General features: G+C 36.4%; 1 protein-coding gene across 1 annotated transcript in view; it reads left to right on the plus strand.

The window, feature by feature from the left end:
* KNL1 (kinetochore scaffold 1) overlaps positions 1 to 26,124 on the plus strand; it is a 63,371-nt gene that overhangs the window by 13,055 nt on the left and 24,192 nt on the right. The window contains 7 exon segments of the mRNA XM_067743285.1: positions 7,107 to 7,159; positions 8,047 to 8,080; positions 10,300 to 10,337; positions 16,431 to 16,483; positions 17,312 to 22,405; positions 25,473 to 25,611; positions 26,008 to 26,075. Of these exon segments, the coding sequence (XP_067599386.1) occupies positions 7,107 to 7,159; positions 8,047 to 8,080; positions 10,300 to 10,337; positions 16,431 to 16,483; positions 17,312 to 22,405; positions 25,473 to 25,611; positions 26,008 to 26,075 (5,479 nt within the window).

Below are 26,124 nucleotides of genomic sequence, written 5' to 3' on the forward strand. Positions count from 1 at the left end.
AAAATGGAGTTACAAAAATTGGAAAGATGGGGATAAATCTGTCACCTTTGCAGATTAAATAATTGAATATTAGGAAAATCCAAGAATATCAATTGAAATACCTCTGTAAACAGGAAGTAGCAGGATACAAAATTAATATTTAGAAATTAATGTATTTCCTATATAAAAATAATAACCAGATAGAATGTAAATGTCCTTTTTCCATTATATTATATTTAGTTGCTGTAAATTTAATAATAAAAGAATATAAACTGTACAGGGATTTCCCTGGTTGTCCAGTGGTTAGGACTCCACACTTTCACTGCAGGGGACACAAGTTCGATCCCTGGTCGGGGAACTAAGATCCCAGATGCCCTGTGGCATGGCCAAAAAAAGGAAAAAAAAAAAGAATTGTGCAAATGAAGACAAGTTCCTGAATAAAAAGATTTAACATCATAAAGATATCACTTCTCCCTAAGTTATTAATTTAATGTAATTCTTATATGTAATGTTTTTATGATTATTTTCTTGATGCTGAGCAGTATATTTGTATTTCCTCATTGATTGAAGAGTTGTTTAATTGAGAATTTTAACATTCATATCTAGGTGGTAAAGACGTCTTGTGGTCATTAATTTTCAGTTACATTGTAGTGAGAGAATGCTAATTTGTATTATTTTGATTTTTATTGAAATTTTCTGTGTGGTCTTGTATATGATCAGTTTCTGTGAATGATCCATCCACTTGAACAGAAGATACATTTTGTATTTTAGGGTGTAGAATTTGATATATATCAAATATATCCATTTTATGCATGTTATTTGGGTCTTCTGTAATTTTATATAATTTTAGTCACTTTAATCTGCATGAATTATGAGAGAGGTAAATTAGTCTGTAACTGACAGTGCATCCTGCTCTTTCCAGTAGTTCTTCTTTATGAATGTTTATTCTATGTTTATTGGTGCATAGTCATCAATGTTATATCTTCATTCGGGATTGCACTTTCTAGCATTATGAAATATTCATCCTTGCTTTGTTTATTGCTTTTTGACTCAAATTCTACCTAGACTGATGTTAAAATTTCTGTCTTTGTTATATTTTTGTTTTCATTTTTGTGGTATATCTTTGTGTAATGTTTGACCGTGTATGAGCAATGGTAAAGTTAGTCTATTTCCTCTCTCCCAACCCAATTTTACTTAATAATATACTTTTGTACTATTAAATGTGCTTAAACTTCAAATAAAACTTCATTGTATTATATGATATCCTTTGGCATTTATAATGGATGAAGTTATTGGCCTACTTCTTCCTCTCATTTTCTCCCCCCATTCCCTACCCATCTTTTTTTAAAATTTTATTTATTTATTTATTATTATTTTGGCCACGCTGGGTCTTCGTTGCAGCGTTGGGCTTCTCTTGTTGTGGTGTGCAGGCTCTAGAGTGCGTGGGCTCAGTAGTTGCGACGTGTGGCTCTCGGGGCATGCGGGCTTAGTTGCAATGTGTGGGATCTTAGTTCCCTGACCAGGAATCGAACGTGGTCCCCCTGCATTGGGAGCACGGAGTCTTAACCACTGGACTACCAGGGAAGTTCTTCCCTCACCCCACCTTTTTTTAAAGTTGTATTATATCTCTTTCTCCCTTTCTCTCACTCTCTTATCTCTCTATCTCTCTCTCTGGGTATTTGACATTAGGTCATTTGTCACATTTGTGTCTTAGTTGTATTCTATATATTTAAATGTTCACATCAGTTCTATTACTATAGTTGCCCTAATTATCTCTTGGTTGGCCAAAGCTTTTTATCTTATGTTTTCCCAAGAAAGGCTCATTGAAGCAATACTCCCTGAGTTCTTGGGCGCTCAGACTGTTAGTCATAGCCTTTATACTTGAAGATTTAGCTGGATATAAAATCTTCAGTTCACATTTTCTTTTTTTCACTTTGAATATGTTTTGTTTTGTTTTTGTTTTTGTTTTTTATCAAACACCAAAGTCACTGAGGGTTTTTTTTTGTTTTTTGTTTTTGTTTGTTATACAGCAGGTTCTTATTAGTTATCTATTTTATACATATTAGTGTATGTATGTCAATCCCAGTCTCGCAATTCATCCCACCACCACCCCACATTTTCTTTAAGGAACTTGTTAATGTGATTCTGTTATCTTCTGGCATTGAATGTTTCTATGAACAAGTCAGAGGAGAGCATGATTTTTCCCCCTCATAAACAACTAGATCTTTTTGACAGGCTACCTAACAGATTTTTTTTTTTTCCTTTATCTTTGAAGTTTATTGACTTTACTTGGATACATCTTTATTTTGACTGTTTTGGGTCTTGAATCTTGAATTAACCTTTAAATATCTTTTTCTATTTCATTATTTAAATTTCGTTAGGGACTCCATAATTTAGAAACACAAATTATGTTTAGATTCTTTGGTTTTCTTCTGTATTATATTCTATCTTAAGTCCTTTTATTTTCTTTTACTTTGTTCAGTTAAAATTTTTTTCTATGTCCTTTACCATATTTTCCAAGATACTTACTTACCCTTATGTCTCTTCCAGTTTTGCCTTCATTCTGTGATGATTATATTTTTTCTTCTGCTTCTTTCATGAGTTTCATCTATTTGTGTGTCATTTCCTGTTTTCTTACCATCTTTTCCTTGAGTTCTTGTATTTCTGCTTTCATTTCTGTCTTTGATAGAGATGATTGATTTGTTATGTTTTTTAAGTCCATAAAAAACTGTATGCATACAATTTTCATTTTCTCTGGGACAACATTTTTCTGAGTGTTTTTCTTAAGTTATGTTATACTTTGCTTTCTTTTAATCTTATGGTGTCCTTATAGATTGTATACTTTTTACTCATCATTGAATGGGTTGGGTTTTCCTGAACCACCTATTTTCAAGACATTTCTGTGGAGGGAGAGGGGATGTGATGGTGTTCCAGGGTACCTGTCTTTTTGTAAACAGGCTCTCCTTTTAGTTATCATAAAGATAGCTTGTCTACTTAATATCACCTTCTTCAAATTTTATTTTCTGTATAATTCAGATTTCTTTAACTTGGCGTATTGTGAGGTGAGCTCCTAGATCAATTTAACCTTGAATTTAAACATTTTAGGATGAGGCTTGATTGTTTCTTGTCCAGAAATCTTCCTAGGAAAGTCCTGGGCTTTGATCTGCATTGTTTCCCATTCCTCATTTGTTCCTGTCTCTCCTCCGAATTCTTTATCTTAACAAACCTTTAGGATCAGACAGATTAAAGAAATTCAATTCTGTATTTGTCATATAAAACATGATTTTGCATTAGGATAAGTTTATAGTTGCCCAGGATTTCAGTTGTGGGGCTATTTGGAACATGTTTTCTTCTTTTCCTTAGAGGAGTAGTAAGTAAATGTTGGTAAGGGGTGAAGAAGGGGGTTCCCACTTAGCTGCAGACTATGTGACATCTTTCTGTTACTGAGTAGTTCCAAACAGTAGGTACCTTCTGAAATATAAATTCATTGTTGTCGACTGATAGTAATTTTAATTGTTTTATACTTCTTTTCTATCCATCTTTTATCCACAAATCAATTAACGTCTTCCTGGATAAACATGAGTTGTCAATATTTCATATGTATTGAATTCTGGGAGTGGGGGGTGGGAAAGACATAGTAAGATTTGGTATTATCAGGGAAGACTAGCTATTGCCTGCCAGTAGACTTCCCTAGGTGGTATATTCCTTGGTGACGTTGCTACTGTCTTCCTAGATCTTGCCCTTGGCTTTGCAGACTCCATATTGGTTTTTTCTGTACCAGAAATGGGCCTATCTCTTAGAGATGGACTTCTACTAAACAGATTCACTAGAGATTTGTGTATAAATAAGAATGCTACTACTAAATATATCATGAGAACCAAATCAAATGAATCAGAACCCTTATTTGAGTAGATCAATACATTCCTTATAGGCATTCTACCTAAGAAAGTAAATTATAATGTAAATATGGCTTGCTGATCATGGAATCTGAACTGTTAGTTATTTGAATGGTTCAGAATGTTTAATGGCACCAGGCTAATGAATCCATGTCCACAGTAGGTACATACACACCTGTTGCAAGCCTTGAATGATTCTGTCTGTATACTCCCAGTATACTCCTTGAATAGGTGTGGCCAAGGTTTGATTTAATAACTCATTTTCTCCCCTTTGTTTCAGACTGACTTTTCCTTCACGTGCTGTTTTTTTGTTTTTTTGATTTTTTTGGCTACGCCACTTGGCTTGTGGATCTTAGCTCCCTGACCAGGGATTGAACCCAGGCTACTTGGTGAAAGCACTGAGTCCTAACCACTGGACTGTTAGGGAATTTCCTTACATGTTTTCTTTAGGAATATTAATGTTAATGTAAAAATAACTATTTTAAATTTTCTGTTAAGCATTTGATTGTTCCTTGTGCTGTGTTAGATATTTTTGTGTAAATTACCTTTTTTCTTTTGAGTTACTTCCTTGGGATTATAGTCCCCAAAGTAGAATTGCCGGACTTAAAAGAAGCAATGGTTACATAGTCATTATTACATTTTTGTTATTGGTTTTAGTACCTCTAGTAATGTACCTTTTTTTCCCTAAGGCACTGTAAAGATTAGATTTTAACACTTAATTTTAGCTGATTTTATTGTTATCTTAGTTATTTTAATTTGTACTTTATTTTTCATTACTATTTTTTCTATATTTTGTTCATTTATGCTTTTTTTTTCTTCTCATTTTGAAACATTTCATTTTTTATTTCCTTGTCTACCCAGACGATATTGAAGAAAATATTTTAAAGTTTTTGTTTGGTTAAACCCTTTAAATTTTGTGTTATTAAAGCATGTGTCTTTCTTGGTTCATAAATAATTTTTGCAACAGATTGTACCTTTGAAAGCTTTCCTTGTGTCACAGACACTATATAGGTTGAAAAAAAAATGAGAGAGCAAGGAACAACCATAATTAAGATAAATATCCAGAAAGATAAATATGGAGGAAAGAATTATTTTGCCCTTTCAGTTAGGTGTCTCCATATGTTTGCTAAATATGTTTTATTAATTTATACATTTACAACTTACTCTTTGTCTACCTAATATGTGGTGTTCTAAAATTTGGATCTTAAGGCATCTAAATATATTTCTGCATTTTCTTCTTTGTATTTCTTTCATTTTTTTCCTCTGACTTCTTTTTTTTTACATGTAATTTGGTTTATTCATTGTTAGTTTTCATTGATAACTTTCCTCCTACTGTATGATAGCAACCTTGTTTAGTTCTAATACTTTATTGCTATGAAACTTAGTTAATGTGTTGGATGACTTCATAATTATCTTTTCTGTTGTTTGTCCACAGATAATTTTTAGCTGTGAAAAATTTTAATTTGTAACTTACAGGTTGTAGATTGAGTTTAAAATTTTTAAAAATTTAGTCAATAGCCATTTTTTAATAGGGTAGCTCAGCCAATTTACATTTGTTAAAATCAGTACACCTATTCTCCCTGTATTGTTGGTTAAATTTAACTTTACTGTTGCAGATTTTTGTTTTGCATTTAAACAAGAATGGATATTGGATTTTATAAATGTTTTTGACCATCTATTAAAATAACTAGAGTTTTTCCCAGTTTAATCTTTAATATGATAAAACAAATTTTGGGGTGTTGAGTTATCTTAGCATTCCTGGGATAAATCCAGTTCAGTCATAAAATATTCTTTTATTGGGTGGGCCAAAAGGTTCATTCCGTTTTTTCTGTAAGATGGCTCTAGTAGCACTTAGTGTCTTTAACTTCATTCGAAACAATTTTGTTAGATTGTATGTGACAGCTGTTATATCAGCATGCATTTTAAAAAAGACTTACCAAAATTGGTGAATTTTTGTATAGCCATTTTAATATTGAAGTTGGAAGAAAAAAAGCAACATTTTAGTCATATTATGCTTTATTTCAAGAAGGTAGAAAAGCAAGTGAAACGCAAAAAAAGATTTGTGCAATGTATGGAGAAGGTGCTGTGATCAATCAAACGTGTCAAAAGTGGTTTGCGAAGTTTCATGCTAGAGATTGCTCACTGGATAATGCTCCATGGTCAGGTAGACCAGTTGAAGTTGATAGCAATCAAATCGAAACAATAATTGAGAGCAGTCAGCGTTACACCATGAGGGAGATAGCCAACATACTCAAAATATCCAAATCAAGCGTTGAGAATCATTTGCACCAGCTTGGTTATGTGAATAGCTTTGATGTTTGGGTTCTACATAAGTTAAGCAAAAAACCTTTCTTGACCATATTTCTGCATGCGATTCTCTACTGAAACATAATGAAAATGTTCCATTTTTAAAACAAATTGTGATGGGCAATGAAAAGTGGATACTGTACAATAATGTGGAATGAAAGAGATCTTGGGCAAGTGAAATGAACCACCACCAACCACACCAAAGATGTTGATGTTCTGTATATGGTGGGATTGGAAAGGAGTCCTCTATTATGAGCTTTTTCCAGAAAACCAAACGATTCATTCCAACAAGTACTGCTCCCAATTAGACCAACTGAAAGCAGCACTCGACGAAAAGAATCCAGAATTAGTCAACAGAAAACGCATAATCTTCCATCAGGATAACACAAGACTGCATGTTTCTTTCATGACCGGGCAAAAACTGTCAAAACTTGTATGGGAAGTTCTGATTCATCCGCCATATTCACCAGACATTGCACCTTTGGATTTCCATTCATTTTGGTCTTTACAACATTCTCTTAATGGAAAAAATTTCAATCCCCTGGAAGACTGTAAAAGGCACCTGGAACAGTACTTTGCTCAAAAAGATCCATCTTTTGGGAAGATGGAATTATGAAGTTGCCTGAAAAATGGCAGAAGGTAGTGGAACAAAAAAGGGTAAATACGTTGTTCAATAAAGTCCTTGGTGAAAATGAAAAATGCATCTTTTATTTTTACTTAAAAAACCGAAGGCACTTTTTGGCCTACCCAATAAAACATTGCCAGGGAATTCCTTGGCAGTCCAGTGGTTAGGACTCTGTGCTTCCACTGGAGGGGGCACAGGTTCTATCCTTGGTCAGGGAACTAAGATCCTACAAGCCACACTATTTAAAAAAAAAAAAAAAAACCTTGCAGGTTTTCAGTAATCTTTATTTTGTTTTCTAGAGTATTCCAGACAGACCCTCATATGAAAATAGTGGAAAAGTCAGAAATTTCAGGTAAATTGTTACTGCAATCCCTGCTAAATCTGTTGTCTATATAATTATGCTGTGGTTATCTAACCAGATAATTGGTATAACTTAGTATCCATCTTATTGCTCAAAAAGTGTAACTTGTAGAGTCATGTACCAAAATGTTCATTGCAGCTCTATTTACAATAGCCCGGAGATGGAAACAACCTAAGTGTCCATCATCGGATGAATGGATAAAGAAGATGTGGCACATATACACAATGGAATATTACTCAGCCATAAAAAGAAATGAAATTGAGCTATTTGTAATGAGGTGGATAGACCTAGAGTCTGTCATACAGAGTGAAGTAAGTCAGAAAGAGAAAGACAAATACCATATGCTAACACATATATATGGAATTTAAGGAAAAAAATGTCATGAAGAACCTAGGAGTTAGACAGGAATAAAGACACAGACCTACTAGAGAATGGACTTGAGGATATGGGAAGGGGGAAGGGTAAGCTGTGACAAAGCGAGAGAGAGGCATGGACATATATACACTACCAAATGTAAGGTAGATAGCTAGTGGGAAGCAGCCGCATAGCCAGGGAGATCAGCTCGGTGCTTTGTGACCGCCTGGAGGGGTGGGATAGGGAAGGTGGGAGGGAGGGAGATGAAAGAGGGAAGAGATATGGGAACATATGTATATGTATAACTGATTCACTTTGTTATAAAGCAGAAACTAACACACCATTGTAAAGCAATTATACTCCAATAAAGATGTAAAAAAAAAAAAAAGTGTAACTTGAGCCATGGGGGGCAGAATGAAAGGTACATGGTTAGTATTTTTTTTTATTGTTAATGTCCTTATGCAATTTTTCTAATGCTTAATCAGTGTATTATTGAAAAACTTTAATCTTTTCTCTATTTATAGAAACAGAAGCAGGAGGAAATGTCCTATTTATGCAGTAAGTAAAAAAAAGTGATGTAAATTATACTTTAAAACTTGTTTATTCCTATTAAATGAAGTGTTTTTAAAGTTAAAATTCTTTTTGTTTTTTATTTCCATTCCCTTTTGTGGAATACTTAGGATTAATTCAGAAAACAAATTCTTTGCATAATTTAATATACTGCTATAGTTGATAAGTATGTGCATTGTACACCTTATCCTATTAAGAGGGATGAAACATTCTACTTTCATATATAAATCCTCAAATACATGAGCTAGTACAAAACAATAAATACCAAGTCCTCAGATTTTTTTCATTAAACTAGTTTTTCTTATTATAACATTAATACAAAAATTAAATAGCAGTAGGCTTGAACAAATGAAAACATGCTTATCTTAATCATAAGAGAAATACAAACTTAGACTATATTGAGACATAATTTTTCATCTAATCAGTTAAGAATATAGGTAAAAAGTCTCATTGCTAGTGGGTATATATTGTAGAAGGCAATTGGCAATATCATTCAAAATTTTAAATGCACATGCTCTTTGGCTCAGAGATTTCATCTCCGAATTTATCTTACCAATACACTTGTAAATGTGTGAAATGATGATATAAAGTTATTCACTGTAACATTTATTTTAATAGTAAAAGATGTAAAAGATCCTAAAGGTCCATCAGTAAGGGACTGGTTAAATAAATTACAGTTTTTCCATGTAATTGACTAGTGTTGAGCTGGGGAAAAAAAAAAGATTCTCTTTATATATTGACAGAAAAATCTCTAGGCCATATTACTTAGGCTCCTCACAGATAACCACTGTTGATAATTTTGGATGTCCTTGCAGAAATTTTATATGTATATCCAAGTGCATGGTTTATCTTTAGCTTTTTTTTTTTTAGACAAGACAAAAATGGGATCACTCAGTGTCTTTGGCACTTTCCATGTTGTTACATGTAGATCTACCTCAGTCTATTATAATCTGTTGTGTGTCTGCACCAACATTTAGTCAGCTCCCCATTGATGGACATTTGGGTTAACTTTTTTTTGGCTGCGCCCTGGGATCTTAGTTCCCCAGCCAGGGATTGAACCTGGGTCCCCGGCAGTGGAAGCGCGGAGTCCTAACCACTGGACTGCCAGGGAATTCCCTGGGTTGTTTCCTTTGACTTACCTTTTTTTTTTAAAGCTAAATTTCTAGAAAATGAGTTGCTTTACAGGTCATTCGTTTTTTCGTCGTTTTTTTTTTTTTTAAATTAATTTTGGCTGCGTTGGGTCTCCGTTGCTATGCTCAGGCTTTCTCTGTTTGCAGGGAGCCGGGGCTACTCTTCATTGCAGTGCGGGCTTCTCACTGCAGTGGCTTCTCTTGTGGCAGAGCACTGGCTCTAGGCGTGTGGGCTTCAGTAGTTGTGGCACGTGGTCTCAGTAGTTGTGGCTCTGGGGCTCTAGAGTGCAGGCTCAGCAGTTGTGGCTCACAGGCTTAGCTGCTGTGAGGAATGTGGAATCTCCCTGGACCAGGGCTCAAACCCGTGTCCCCTGCATTGAGCAGGTGGATTCTTAACCACTGCACCACCAGGGAAGCCCCTACAGGTCATTCTTTAAAAAAAAAATAGGGAATTCCCTGGCGGCCCAGCTGTTAGGACTCCATGCTTCTACTGCAGGGGACCCGGGTTCGATCCCTGGTCGGAGAATTAAGATCCCGCAGCCTCGTGGCACAGCCAAAAAATATATATATTCTTTTAATAAAAAATTAAAAAGAAAAAGCAAGCAGCATGTATTAAACATATTTTTATAGTGTTCTTGAAATTTAGATATCTGAAAAAAATTAATGATAAGGTCCTTTAATTGCCTTGTAATTTTTTCTGCTAGTATTAGATGTCTTTTTTTTTTTTTTTAATTTATTTTTTGCGGTACGCGGTCCTCTCACTGTTGTGGCCTCTCTCGCTGCGGAGCACAGGCTCCGGACGCGCAGGCCCAGCGGCCATGGCTCACGGACCCAGCCGCTTTGCGGCATGTGGGATCTTTCCGGACCAGGGCACGAACCCGTGTCCCCTGCATCGGCAGGCGGACGCTCAACCACTGCGCCACCAGGGAAGCCCAGATGAGTCTTTTTTTAAAGATGTCTTTGGAGTTTTCTGCCAGTCACCCTGCGAAAACCTATTGCCTACCCTACTCTTTCAACTGTTGTGATTCTTAGTAATTGTCCAGAGTATAGATTTTTAAATTACTTTATAATTTTTAGGAATAAGAATCCAGAAGATAACTACTGTGAGATAACTGGTGAGTATGATCAGAGTACTTTTCTTATCATACGTTTTTCTCTTTATCTAGATTCCTTGAAAAGTAATATGTAAGGGAACCATGAACAAAAAATGTAGAGAAAGTGTTCTTCTTTACACAAAATCTTTAATTTAAAATTTCACAAACTTACTAATATTTCTCTCAAACCTGCTGTTCCTGTTGTTCTCTGTCTTGAACTCCCACTCACTGTCATTCACTCAAGTCAGGAATTGAGTCATGTTTTACCTTTTCCTCCTTTCCCCATATCCATTTGGCCCTATTCTCTTTGATTTTTTTTTTCTTTTTTTCTGGCTGTGCGGCTTGCGGGATCCTAGTTCCCAGACCAGGGATCGAACCTGGGCCCCCTGCAGTGGTAGCGAGGAGTCCTAACCACTGGACCAGCGAGGAGTCCTAACCACTGGACCACCAGGGAATTCCTCAGGCCCTATTCTCCTTCAATTCTGTCTCCAAAATATCTGGCCCATCTGTTAGTTATTCTCTGTTCCTTCTGCCCGTATTTGAATTCAAGTCCTCGCTGTTCTTTCTTGAGCTATTGTATTTAGTTTCTTATCCTTCTAGTCCATTCTACATATTTCTAAATCTTATCATATTACCTCCCAGCTTACAGTTGTTCAGTGACACTATTTTGCTTACAGGATAAAACCCACACTCTTTAGCATAAACTTGGAAAACCTTTTATAATTTGGCTTGTTTTTTTCTCCAAGTTTATCTCCAGCCCTTTATAGGCATCCTGTGCTCTAGCCCATGAATAACTACTTGCAGTTTCCCATGTGGACTTTTTTCCTGCCTGTATCCATTTGTAAATGCTATTTCCTCTGCCTAAAGTGATCTTCCTAATACAGTTTGTCTAACAGTCTTCTCATCTTTCACTTAACTTAGCTTTTCACTTAGCTTAACTTTAGTGCTTTCAAAGTAACCAGTCCACAAACTGTTATAGTCCTTGACAGAAAAGGAACTTGCAATAGAATGTAAACCAACTATGGCAGTAAGCTACTGTTTAGCGGCATTTTTTTCTTAGCAAAGCTCTACTGATGAAAGGAATTTTACATCAGCTGCAAGCTCCTTATCTCAAAATGAATTAATTAATTGATAATAAGCAGTTCACCATCTGGCAACATACGTTAAGTAATACTGGCTTAAATCAAGCCTTCACTGACAAAACCAAGGAGTTAGTCACTCTGTTTTGTGCTCTTACAACACCCCTTTTATTTCTTAGTCTATTGTAGATTTTTTTTAATATAAATTTATTTATTTTTATTTTTGGCTGCGTTGGGCCTTTGTTGCTGCGCACAGGCTTTCTCTAGTTGCCGCAAGTGGGGGTTACCCTTCGTTGTGGTGCACAGGCTTCTCATTGCGGTGGCTTCTCTTGTTGCGGAGCACGGGCTCTGGGGCGCGTGGGCTCAGTAGTTGTGACTCGCGGGATCTAGAGTGCAGGCTCAGTAGTTGTGGCGCACGGGCTTAGTTGCTCCACGGCCTGTGGGATCTTCCCAGACCAGGGCTCGAACCCCTGTCCCCTGCATTGGCAGGCAGATTCTTAACCACTGTGCCACCAGGGAAGTCCCTATTGTAGAATTTATCATGCTGTATTTTAGGTATTTACTTTTGGCTCTCTTATTAAACTAGGAACTCTTTTGAGTCCAGAAATTTTGTCTTGTTCTTTGTGCTTTAGTATATGGTTGAGTTCTGGGGCACATAATAGGTTCTGAAACAATATTTGTTAAGTAAATGACAAGAATGGAAGCTGGATATGTAAATAAAGCTTTAATAAAAAGCCCATAATTACTTCATCATATTCAGTCGAGGTTGCCATAAACTCTTTGAAATATTCTAAATATTTACCTTTAAACTTAAGAATTTTTAAATGTATTTCCTGTTTCATTATAGCATCTTCAGTCCCTTCCTTATTTCCAACATCCAGTTTGTTACCTAAACCTTTATATTTCAGTTCTAGAATGTCTTTTTTTTCTTTTTCTTTTCTCAACTTCCACTCTTTTTATTTATTTTTTTATACAGCAGTTCTTATTAGTCATCCATTTTATACATATTAGTGTATATATATCAATCCTATTCTCCCAATTTATCACACCACCACCCCCACCACCACTTTCCCCCCTTGGTGTCCATACGTTTGTTCTCTACATCTGTGTCTCTATTTCTGCCCTGCAAACCGGTTCATCTGTACCATTTTTATAGGTTCCACATGGATGCGTTAATACACGATATTTGTTTTTCTCTCTCTGACTTACTTCACTCTGTATGACAGTCTCTAGATCCATCCACGTCTCTACAAATGACCCAATTTCATTCCTTTTTATGGCTGAGTAATATTCCATTGTATATGTGTACCACATCTTCTTGAGGTGGGCTTGTATTGCTATAAACTTCCCTCCTAGAACAGGTTTTGCTGCATCCCATAGGTTTTGGATCATCATGTTTTCATTGTCATTTGTCTCTAGGTATTTTCTGATTTCCTCTTTGATTTCTTCAGTGATCTCTTGGTTATTTAATAACATATTGTTTAGTCTCCATGTGCTTATGTTTTTTACATTTTTTTTCCCTGTAATCGATTTCTAATCTCATAGCATTGTGGTCGGAAAAGATGCTTGATATGATTTCAATTTTCTTAAATTTACTGAGGCTTGATTTGTGACCCAAGATGTGATCTATCCTGGAGAATGTTCCGTGTGCACTTGAAAAGAAAGTGTAATCTGCTGTTTTGGGATGGAATGTCCTAAAGATATCAATTAAATCTATCTGGTCTATTGTGGCATTTAAAGCTTGTGTTTCCTTATTAATTTTCATTTTGGATGATCTGTCCATTGGTGTAAGTGAGGTGTTAAAGTCCCCCACTATTATTGTGTTACTGTCGATTTCCTCTTTTATAGCTGTTAGCAGTTGCCTTATGTATTGAGGTGTTCCTATGTTGGGTGCATATATATTTATAATTGTTATATCTTCTTCTTGGATTGATCCCTTGATCATTATGTAGTGTCCTTCCTTGTCTCTTGTAACATTCTTTATTTTAAAGTCTATTTTATCTGATATGAGTATTTCTACTCCAGCTTTCTTTTGATTTCCATTTGCATGGAATATCTTTTTCCATCCCCTCACTTGCAGTCTGTATGTGTCCCTAGGTCTGAAGTGGGTCACTTGTAGACAGCATATATATATGGGTGTTGTTTTTGTATCCATTCAGCAAGCCTGTGTCTTTCGGTTATAGCATTTAATCCATTCACGTTTAAGTTAATTATCAATGTGTATGTTCCTGTTACCATTTTCTTAATTGTTATGAGTTTGTTTTTGTAGGTCCTTTTCTTCTCTTGTGTTTCCCACTTAGAGAAGTTCCTTTAGCATTTGCTGTAATGCTGGTTTGGTGGTGCTGAATTCTCTTAGCTTTTGCTTGTCTCTAAAACTTTTGATTTCTCTATCGAATCTGAATGAGATCCTTGCCGGGTAGAGTAATCTTGCTTGTAGGTTCTTCCCTTTCATCACTTTAAATATATCATGCCACTCCCTTCTGGCTTGTAGAGTTTCTTCTGAGAAATCAGCTGTTAACCTTATGGGAGTTCCCTTGTATGTTATTTGTTGTTTTTCCCTTGCTGCTTTCAATAATTTTTCTTTGTCTTTAATTTTTGCCAATTTGATTACTGTGTGTCTCAGCATGCTTCTCCTTGGGTTTATCCTGTATGGGACTCGCTGCGCTTCCTGGACTTGGGTGGCTATTTCCTTTCCCACGTTAGGGAAGTTTTCGACTATAATCTCTTCAAATATTTTCTTGCATCCTTCCTCTCTCTCTTCTCCTTCTGGGACCCCTATAATGTGAATGTTGTTGCATTTAATGTTGTCCCAGAGGTCTCTTAGGCTGTCTTCATTTCTTTTCATTCTTTTTTCTTTATTCTGTTCTGCAGCAGTGAATTCTACCATTCTGTCTTCCAGGTCACTTATCTGTTTTTCTGCCTCAGTTATTCTGCTATTGATTCCTTCTAGTGTAGTTTTCATTTCACTTATTGTATTGTTCATCTCTGTTTGTTTGTTCTTTAATTCTTCTAAATCTTTGTTAAACATTTCTTGCATCTTCTCGATCTTTGCCTCCATTCTTTTCCTGAGGTCCTGGATCATCTTCACTATCATTATTCTGAATTCTTTTTCTGGAAGGTTGCCTATCTCCACTTCATTTAGTTGTTTTTCTGGGGTTTTATCTTGTTCCTTCATCTAGTACATAGCCCTCTGCCTTTTCATCTTGTCTATCTTTCTGTGAATGTGGTTTTGTCCCACAGGCTGCAGGATTGTAGTTCTCCTTGCTTCTGCTGTCTGCCCTCTGGTGGATGAGGCTATCTAAGAGGCTTGTGGAAGTTTCCTGATGGGAGGGACTGGTGGTGGGTAGAGCTGGGTGTTGCTCTGGTGGGCAGAGCCCAGTAAAACTTTAATCCGCTTGTCTGCTGATGGGTGGGGCTGGGTTCCCTCCCTGTTGGTTGTTTGGCCTGAAGTGACCCAACGCTGGAGCCTACCCGGCTCTTTGGTGGGGCTAATGGTGCACTCTGGGAGGCATCACGCCAAGGAGTACTTCCCAGAACTTCTGCTGCAAGTGTCCTTGTCCTCATGGTGAGCCACAGCCACCCCCTGCCTCTGCAGGAGACCCTCCGACACTAGCAGGTAGGTCTGGTTCAGTCTCCTATGGGGTCACTGCTCCTTCCCCTGGGTCCTGATGCTATACTACTTTGTGTGTGCCCTCCAAGAGTGGAGTCTCTGTTTCCCCCAGTCCTGTCGAAGTCCTGCAATCAAATCCCGCTAGCCTTCAAAGCCTGATTCTCTAGGAATTCCTCCTCCCATTTGCCAGAGCCCCAGGTTGGGAAGCCTGACATGGGGTTCAGAACCTTCACTCCAGTGGGTGAACTTCTGTGGTATAAGTGTTCTCCAGTTTGTGAGTCACCCACCCAGAAGTTACGGGATTTGATTGTATTGTGATTGCAGCCCTCCTACCATCTCATTGTGGCTTCTCCTTTGTCTTTGGATGTGGGGTATCTTTTTTGGTGAGTTCCACTGTCTTCCTGTCAATGACTGTTCAGCAGTTAGTTGTGATTCTGGTGCTCTCGCAAGAGGGAGTGAGCGCACGTTCTTCTACTCCGCCATCTTGAACCAATCTCTAGTTCTAGAATGTCTTGAGTCTAATCCCTTATTTCCATTCTTATTGTCTCTTGCCCTAAGACAAACTCTCAACATGTTGTATCTGAACTTTTAGAGTAGCTTCCTCATTGGATTATCTTCTCTTGAATCTTCTTTCTTCTCCTTCTCTTGAATTATTTTTATAAAATGCACGTCTCATCCTGGAAACATTTAGACTCCTTAACATAGAATAAAAGATGCCTCAGAATCTTACCCTAATATCTTGGTCTTTTTTTGTTTTTTTTTATTGGAGTATAGTTGTTTTACAATATTGTCTTAGTTTCTGCTGTACAGCAAAGTGAATCAGCCACACGTATGTATATATCCCCTCTTCCTTGGATTTCCTTCCCATTTAGGTCACCACAGAGCATTGAGTAGAGTTCCCTGTGCTATACAGTCTATTCTCATTAGTTATCTGTTTTATACATAGTAGTGTTTGTATGTCAATCCCCATCTCCCAATCCACCCCACCCTTCCTTCCCCCCTTGGTATCCATACATTTGTTTTCTATGTCTATGTTTGTCTGCTTTGCAAATAAGTTCATCTATGCTATTAACATTTTGGTCTTATCAGTTGGTACTCTTTACTATGTAACTTCTACTATCCAGGAAATAAAAATGGGGAAGTGAAGGAGGAAAAAAAGTAGTCCACACTTTCCACTTTTAGAATCCCACCTTCTCTACCACATTCGAAAAATATTTTCATCACACAGAGAATACAGTAATCACTGAACTCTCTGTCTCTAAAGTGGGAAAATTTTAAAGTCTCAGTGAAATTTAGGAAGGACTTAGTAACTGAAAAAACTTTAGTAAATACTTGTAGCTGATGAAATTCCTAAGAAAAGGGAAGGCAGGCTCTTGGTGATATATATTTTTGTCATTGACTATAGTTTTTCTTTTTACTTAATAGGGATGAATACATTGCTTTGTGCTCCCATTCAGACCCAGATGCCCCAGAGAGAGGTATGAGTTCATGCAAGTGCCTTCATATTTTAATCTTCTTTGATAGTTAAAACTTTTAAAACACAAAAAATTTCATGTTAGTGACATGATTTAGGGATTACTTACCAAAATGGACCAACATAGACTGGAAAAACTACATACCTATCCAGTTAACTAAGTATAGTTAAATCACTGCCAGTTTAAATAATAGGGAAATATGTTAATTATATAAGGACTTCTCAACTTTAATGGGCATGTGAATCATCTCAGGATTTTATTAAAATATAGATTCTTATCCAGCAGATCTGCGGTAGGTCCTGAAATTCTGTACTTCTAACAGTCTCCTAGGTGATACTAATGCACTGGTCCACAGACCGTACTTTGAGCAATAAAGAGTTAGACCATGTCCTCACAAGTAAAACCACTGCATTCAAGGACAACTCAACCACCCAAGAGTATAGAGTGTACTATAAATTAGCCATCATGCACTTATTCCTTCCAAGTCTTTTTTACTTAGAATGAGAATGACCTATCTAATATAACAATTCGAATTTACATTATAGTTATATTTGGTATTGTCAGTCTTTTCATTTTTTAGTCAGTCTAGTGGGTGAATAGTTAACTTTTAATTTGTTCAGAAACACTAAAAGTATTCACAGACTTCAGAAAAAAATTTAAATAAGAAATTCTGTGCTGCACACCACACCATTGATTCAAACAAACCAATGTAACATGAAACCATCATCTAGGATTGTTTATATAATACTCTTTCTATATAGTACATGTTATAAAATACCTTTTTAGAAGTTTGCATTTGATTTGATCTCTTATATTTTCCTTTCTTTGTAGGTTTCAATTACAGAATACAACCATGAAAGGAAACATGCAAATGACCAGACAGTCATCTTTTCAGATGAAAACCAGATGGACCTGACAGCAAGTCATACTGTGATGATTACCAAAGGCCTTTTAGATTGTACCAAAAGTGAAAAATCCACCAAGATAGATACCACATCATTTCTGGCTAACTTAAAGCTCCACACTGAGGATTCAAGAATGAAGAAAGAATTAAATTTTTCTGGGGATCAAAGCACTTTCTCAGAAAAGAAAATAAATTTCAATGACTTCATAAAAAGATTGAAAACAGGAAAATCGAATGCTTCTCCTTTTACAGGACCTGATAAAGAAAATTCTGAGATGCCTATTCATTACAAAGAATCAAATAGGGCCTCTTCTATGCATCAAATGCATGTATCTCTTAGTGTAGATGCAAATAGCAGTAATATGACTAGACACTTTAGAGAACAAGACGATGGGATGAATTTTACCCAATGTCATACAGCCAATATTCAGACTTTGGTTCCCACATCCAGTGAGCCCAGCTTAAGGGAATTTAAAGGTGGTGATATTACAATTTATGGCAATGACTTTATGGACCTGACAATTAACCACACTATACAGAAGTTACCTTCAGCAGATAATCTGTCTGAAATAGAAAATCAAACTCAGAATGTCATGATGGATGTTTCAACAGGTCGTGTAGCTAAAGCACTAGGACAGAAGACAGTCTTTAAGGATAAACCAAACGATGCTTTTCAAGACCCTTCCTTAAACCCTGAAGGTGACATACATATTACCAGCAGTCATATTACAGGGACAGAAATTCAGACAGTCACACAGACTTCCAACCAGGACGTCAGAACATTGGCCATGATCCCAGAATCTAAACGTTCCAGTCCAGCTATTCAAGATTATAAGACATTTTTCTATTCTAGTTGTAATGATGCCATGGAACTCACCAAGTGTTTCTCAAGTATGAGAGAGGAGAAGAATTTGCTAAAGCATGACAGGAGTTATTCTAAAATGTATCCCAATCCAGATGCCATCTCTCTTCTCAGAGAGAATACGATTTATTCGGGAGAAGAAAGCATGGACATTACCAAGAGTCACACAGTTGCAATACATAATCAAATTTTTAAACAAGTTCAGACAAATGTACAGATAGCAGCTGCACCAGTATCTGAAAAAGAAATGATGATCCAAAATCACATAATCGTGTCAGAGAATGGGGAAATGAATATAAATTATAGCTCAGTTCCTCACGTATCTAAGGAAAGATTACAGCAGAACCTGGAAAATCCTTTATTTACTTCATTGACTGACAAAAGGACTGAAATCTTCACAGATGAAAATATGGATTTGACTAAAAGTCACATAGCTAATGTAGGAAGTCAGTTTCCTCTTGCATCTTACAGTCTGGCATCTGAGAATACCAGTAAATCTCACTCTCACAGCATAAGCCCTTCAGATGAATGGGAAGAAATGACCAAAGGTCGTATTGAACCATCCCGACAACCAAACATAATATCTAAAAACATCCCAACTGACACATGGGACAAAGGAAAAGATCAAGTTTTGAATATTTCACCCTATCTTGATAAAGATTCTCCTCAGTCACCTGATATTAACCAGAACATAGCAACAAGCCATAATATAGTATACTCTGGTGGAGATCTTGATAAACAAGTAACACTGAGAAATAATAGAAATACAGTTTCTTGTGAGCAATCTTTGTTTCCTACTACAAAGCCATTGTTTTCATCAGAAGGACAGTCTGCCATGAGAAATCATAATACTGCTGTTAATAGTCAAACAGTGAAAACTGTACCAGACCAGAATTCTAAACTGCCTGAGCCACTGAGGAAAAGTTTAGGCAGTCCCACGCCTGACTGTTTTCATGACAAGTTAATTATTTGTTCAGAGAAGGAGCAAAATATGGACCTAACCAAGAGTCACACTGTTGTCATTGGATTTGGTCCTTCTGAAGTACTAGAACTAGGTAAGACTAATTTAGAAAACACTAACAACCAGCTAACAACGGTAAACAGACAGAAAGCTGTAAAAGTTGAAAAATGTAATGAAAGTCCGATAGAAAAAACTGGAGTATTTATTTCTAATGATATCATGGGTGTTTTGAAGGACAAAACTGGAATTCTGAATGAAAAGCAAGATGTCAAAATTTGTGAAAGGAAAAGTCTTGGCAGACTAAAAATTGATAAGACTGTTGTATTTTCAGAGGGAGATGAGAATGATATGGATATCACCAAGAGTTACACAGTGGAAATAAATCATAGACCTTTACTAGATGAACATGATTCCCGTTTGATGCCTTTGGCAGGAACTTCTAAAACTGTTTTGTATACATGTGGGCAGGATGACATGGAGGTCACCAGAAGTCACACAACTGCTATAGAATGTAAAACTATCTCACCAGATAAAATAACTACTAGGCCTGTGGACAAAACTGTAATGTTTATAGATAATCACGATGAACTAGAGATGACAAAGTCCCATACTGTTTTCATTGACTACCAAGCAAAGGAGAAAACTATGCTTCCAGACAGCTCTAACTTTGAACTATCCAAAAGAAAAAGCCTAGAAAAATCAAAAGTGACACCTAATCCTGCTAAGGAGGGTGTTTTCTTTCCGGACAACGGTGAAAGTGATCGCTCGGTAGCAAAAGTCAGCCAGCTAACATTACCGGGGGAATGGTCTAATAGTGATCCTTTAGAGAAAGCTGAAGCATTTTTAGCTGCTGATAACATGGAAGTGTCTAAATCAACCATTTGGAAAAATGACAAAAATGTACAAAAGCCTGGATTTCTGAATGAATCTCTATCAGGCAAAAGTCAGAGAAGGAAGAGCCTTAGACTCAAAAATGACAAGACCATTGCATTTTCAAAGAATGACAGAAATGGTGTGGATGTCATCCAGAGTTGTACAGTGGAAATAAATAACAAAGGTGTCCTGGAAGATAGAGAGGACTCTCATTGGGTGCCTTTGGAAGGAACTTCTAATACTGTTTTATATACATGTGGGCAGGATGATATGGAGATTACCAGAAGTCATACAACTGCCTTAGAATATAAACCTCTCTCACCAGATAAAAGAACCACTGGGCCTATAGACAAAACTGTTATGTTTGTAGATAATCACAGTGATCTGGAAGTTACTAAGTCCCACACTGTTTTCATTGATTGTCAAGCCATGGAGAAAATACTTCAAGAGTACCCTAAATTTGGAATAGCAAAAGGAAAAACCTTGGGTGTTTCTTTTAGTAAGGATGGTAGCTCTGTTCAAGAAATCACTAAAGAACAAGCACTGGCTGTAGAAAACAAAACTGTTCTTCACACTGAGCAAAAGCATCATGTGATACCCTTTGTTCCTACTAATACATTGTCTGGGGGTCAAGGTGAGACAGAAGTCAAATTCCATAGCACTGCTGTGGATGAAGAGGCCATGAAAGTTGTAGTCCAGGCCTATGTATTGGAAAAAGCCAAAATTGAAAGCTGTCACTTAAATAGTACAGATAGAAGAAATGTGGGTTTTACAGGCAGTTCTGTAGCTGCTGTTTGTGGATCCAGTGATAATTATTCCTGTTTACCTTATGTTTCCTTTTTTGATAATTTGGAGGAGAATGGCATGCCCTTATGTGATAAAGATGATGTAAAAGCCAGTCATTGCCCAGTGCAAAATGAGCTTCCTTATGCAAACAATTTAGCTAGTGAATATTATTTGAAATCTGAGGGACTGCCTCTTTCTGCTCCTTGTTCTTTGTTAGAGAAGGAAAAAGTTGTTCAAACCAGTACCCAAGGACAGTTAGACTGTGTCCTAACAGTACTCAAAGATCAAGATCTGATTAAGGAGCCCCCAAATCTATTAGCTAATGAAACTTTAGTATATGGTGAAGATTTGGGGGAGATGACTAAACTTAACTCAAAGCGAGTATCTTGTAAGCTTCCAAAGGATCAAACGGAGGCCTTTGTTGATAATGCAGAGCATAGTTTAAAGAAGACCTTTGTTGATGATGTTTGTGTTGCTCCTCAGCATCATCTGTCAGCCCAGCAACATCCATTACCTCAACAAGGACAGAGTATTGTCAGTAAAGATGAAACAATATTGTCTAAAGTGGGAAATAAGAATTTAAATATTGTTAGAGGAAATGCCTCTGAACCCATATGTGAAAACGATTCCACAATGCTCAATAATGAGAAACAGTTTACTATGGCCTGTAAAAAAGAACTAAAGAAAAATATTCAAACAGCTAAATGTAATACAGCTATAGATTTCCACAATAACTCAGACTTGACCAAGCAAGTTATTCAAACTCATATCAATCCTAGAGAAGCATCAGATCCTGTAATTGAATCTAATGCTGCAACTTTTAGTAGTATCAAACCACATCTGAATAATTTGAATGAAAAAACTGAAGAATTTTTAGATTTCCAACCAGTTCATATACCACCTTCTCCAGAACAATTACTTGAATTAGTAAATAAGGCACACAGTAATATGAGTATAGTGCAAGCTACAGAAATACATAATGTTAACATAGTGTCCAGCAGTGTTAAAGATGATAGGGATGAAGAAAATAAAATTTCTCATAATGGAGCTGAAACCATCTCTGTACCATTAATGACGACTATAAAAGATAAAGTGAGGAGATGTTCTTTGGGAATATTTTTGCCCAGATTGCCAAACAGGAGAAATTGTAGTGTCACTGGTATTGATGACCTGAAGCCGATTCCAGGAGACACAACTGATTTAAATAACTTAGAAACTCAGCCAGTCTCCAGTAAACATTCAGACACTGGATTTGTTGCAGCTAAACTGAACTTAAGTCCATCTCAATATATAAATGAGGAAAATCTTCCTATATATCCGGGTGAGATTAATTCCTCAGACTCTATTAGCATAGATACTGAGGAAAAGGCTTTGACTGAGACATACCAAAAAGAGATTTCACCATCTGAAAATAAACTGGAAGAAACCTGCAATAGCCAAAAAAGAACCTGGGTACAAGAAGAAGAAGATGATATTCAGGATGAGAAAAAAATCAGAAAAAGTGAAATTAGGTTTAGTGATACCGCACAAGATCAGGAGGTGAGCTCTGTCTTGAATTAAGAAATGTTCTTGATTTTTTATGAGTATTCTTGAATTTTAATTTTAGTCTCGGGTAACTAGGAATTGATTATTTCCAATTTTATATATACATATATATATATATATATATATATATATATATGCCTGGAGAAATATTCCTATGTAGAATCTTAAGAAATTAACTGACTAGCAGTTAGACTTAAACACAATTTGAAGTGACAAATGGTCACAAAAAATGAAATGGAAAGTAGTACAAAAATTAATATCAAAATTGTGTAATTCTAAATATTCTGTCACTTCTAGTGATTTGTCATTTTGGCTTTGCATATTAGAATCTCTAGCCAGGGTATATGTGGTTTGACAAGTCATCTTCAGTGTGAAAATATTTGGAGGGTAAAAAGCTTTTTTATTATGCAAACTGCTTAAAGAAAAGCTGGACTGAATTTTCTTGGCTAGTGAGGATATATAGAAGCTGAAAGTCCATTTCTTTCGAGGATGGGAGAATGCCTAGATCAAGCCCAGTATCTCAAAGTGAAGTAAGTGAGATTTTGTGTTTATTTAAAAGTCATAGAAGTTTCTTTATTTTGCAACATCTAGGCATTTTGGAAGTCCTGAGGTGACAATGTATGATAAAAAGTAGAGCTAGTGAATTAACCCATTTGTAAATATCTTTGTTATAATTGATAAAAAAGCAACATTTTGGACATGGAATTGTTAAACCCTCAGCTGAGAAATGTACATCAGGACTTGTTCATTAGGTTGGCAGCAGAGGGGCAGAAGGAAGTATAAAGGTAGGGCTAAATGTGGATGTGTTCATATTTAAATTTTGATGATAACCATTGATGTATGTGTGTACCTCTTGGCTATACTGTAGGAATACATTAAGTAATTCAGTGGAAACATACCTCCTTGCTAACACTTTAATAGTTTAGATCAGGTAATGAATCCTCTTAGAAGCATTATACTTTACGTACTCTGTTGCATTATGTCTCATTTTTAATTGAACATTAAGGGAATGTAGTATTTTCATCATAACTCTGCCAATATCTTTATCTAGAGGCCTGTTGCCATTTTTGTCTTTTATGAAATTTTTGTTGCCAAGAAAGGCAGGATTACATTTTTTCTTTCCAGATTGAGTTGGTTTAGTGTATTCTTGGTTATCAAAATACTCATAGCTTTGGGACTTTGAAATGTTAAATATTCATGATGTGTGAAAAAGCATGATACATAACTGTATGATCTTAATTACATAAAAATGGATGCTAAGTTTTGTAGGTACACAAACGAGACCTAGGACGACACATCAAACAGTAAACTGCTTGTGATTGTGGATGACTTTGTTTTTTCTTCTTGTGTTTTTTGGTTTCCTATTTTGCATGTGTTAACTTTTAAGAAATAAGTGTTATTTTAAAAACCTTTTTTAAAAAAGGCATAGATTTTAAAAGTTGAGGGAACACTGATTTGGATAACTTGTCACTGAAACTGAGTTTTACAGGTGGAGAAATAAAGATTAGAAAGTATAATAGGTTCATAGGGGGCTTCCTTGGTGGTGCAGTGTTTAAGAATCCACCTGCCAATGCAGGAGACATGGGTTCAATCCCTGGCCCAGGAAGATCCCACATGCCACGGAGCAGCTAAGCCCGTGTGCCACAACTACTGAGCCTGCACTCTAGAGCCTGTGTGCCACAACTACTGAAGCCCGCGTGCCTAGAGCCCATGCTCCGCAACAAGAGAAGCCACGACAATGAGAAGCCCGCGCACCACAATGAAGAGTAGCCCCAGCTCGCTGCAACTAGAGAAAGCCCGTGCACAGCAAAGAAGACCCAACACAGCCAAAAATAAAAAAACAAATAAATTTGTGAAAAAAAAGAAAGAATCATAGGTTCATAGAAACAAAGTTTAAACTCTGTTAAGAAATACGTAAGTAAGCTTAGAAGATGATTTCATTGGTTCTTTAAGGTGAGGTCCTGAGGAAATTGTTCATCTGTGAAGCTTTGAGAAAGTTGTAATAGTAATATAAAATGTATAACTGAATAGATTCTATAAAAATTAGTATTATTTTATTTAATAAATATTTATTGGGTATCTACTATGTCCTAGGTCCTGTTTAAGTCCTGGGAATGCTTCAGTGGGATTTACGGACAAAAATCTGTTCTCATAGAGGTCACATCCTAGCACTTAGACAAGGAATATATTGCCCTTAAAAACATAAGTAGGGCTTCCCTGGTGGCGCAGTGGTTGAGAATCTGCCTGCCAATGCAGGGGACGCGGGTTCAATCCCTGGTCCAGGAAGATCCCACATGCCACGGAGCAGCTAAACCCGTGTGCCACAAGTGAGCCTGCATGTTGCAACTACTGAAGCCCGCATGCCTAGAGCCCGTGCTCTGCAACAAGAGAAGCCACTGCAGTGAGAAGCCTGCACACCGCAGCAAAGAGTAGCCCCTGCTCACCGCAACTAGAGAAAGCCCGCACACAGCAATGAAGACCCAACTCAGCCAAAAATCAATAAATAAATAAATTTATTTTAAAAAAATATATAAGCAAGTAGGTAGATGAAAATGGCATTTAAGGCTGTAAAGTCAAAAGGTTAAAATGGTAAAAGCAGGACCATATGACTTATTTGACTTCAATCAAAGGAGTCTTGGTCACCTGGGGAAGGAAGTACTAAAACCTGGAAATAAATGCCTTCTCTGTACTCCAGACAGAGCCACTGTGTACAGCCGGTATTCTCTTCTGGTTTTCTGCAGTGTGGTAGCCCTGACCATGGTGACTAGTAGTTGAAAAATTGGATAGGTCAACGTTTGGTAGCTCATATGATATGGCTGTAACCTAGATACCTCTGGGAAACATTTGCTTATATAGTATAATGTACAAAGTTATTTCTATATATTTTTAAATAAAATTACTTTGAACTCTAAAAGCCTTATTCTAATTCTTTATTAAGATATTTTATATGATTATAGATAAATTTTATAGAAGTATTTCTCTTAACATTGAACACTTAGTCATTATAAGTATACACTGTCATAACATTATTCTTATGATGTTTCTTTACTGATCATTTCAGATTTTTGATCACCGTGCTGAAGGAGCTATAGATAAAAATGCTAACAGTGTGTTGATAAAAAGCCTGAGCAGGACCCCATCTAGTTGCAGCAGTTCTCTGGATTCAGTCAAGGCTGATGGGACCTCTCTGGACTTCAGCAGTAAGACCTTCATGAAGGCTAAATAATAGAAATCATCTGCTTACTTGACTAATAATAAATATATTTCAGTTCAGGAGATATTTGAAAGTTGTATAAGCTTTTTGGTAGTTGATAAGTAAAGTCATACTTAGTTTATTTTTAATTCTTAGTTATTTTAATAAATTGAGAAGTGTATATTATGAAAGTGATTTTCTTAAGAGGCTTATAATTAGTAGAGAAACATATATGGAGCCTTAAAACTGTAATACACTTTGCCCTACAAACGACTGTCTTCCCAGAAAAATCCTAGCAGATAGCTTCAAGAGCTTGAACCACACATAAACCTGAACAATAACTAAAATTAAGTTTACAATTTAATTTTGACTTACTCATCACTTGAATTTGCTTTACTTGTAGCACACCCCAGTAGTCAAATAGAATCACAGTTCCTCAGAGATACCGTTTGTGAAGAGAGCTTGAAGGAGGTATGTTAAAGTAGTTCTCATTTCTAATGCAACTAATTTCTTTATTTTG

This window comes from Pseudorca crassidens, chromosome 1 (assembly GCF_039906515.1).
Source record: "Pseudorca crassidens isolate mPseCra1 chromosome 1, mPseCra1.hap1, whole genome shotgun sequence".
NCBI lineage: Eukaryota > Metazoa > Chordata > Mammalia > Artiodactyla > Delphinidae > Pseudorca > Pseudorca crassidens.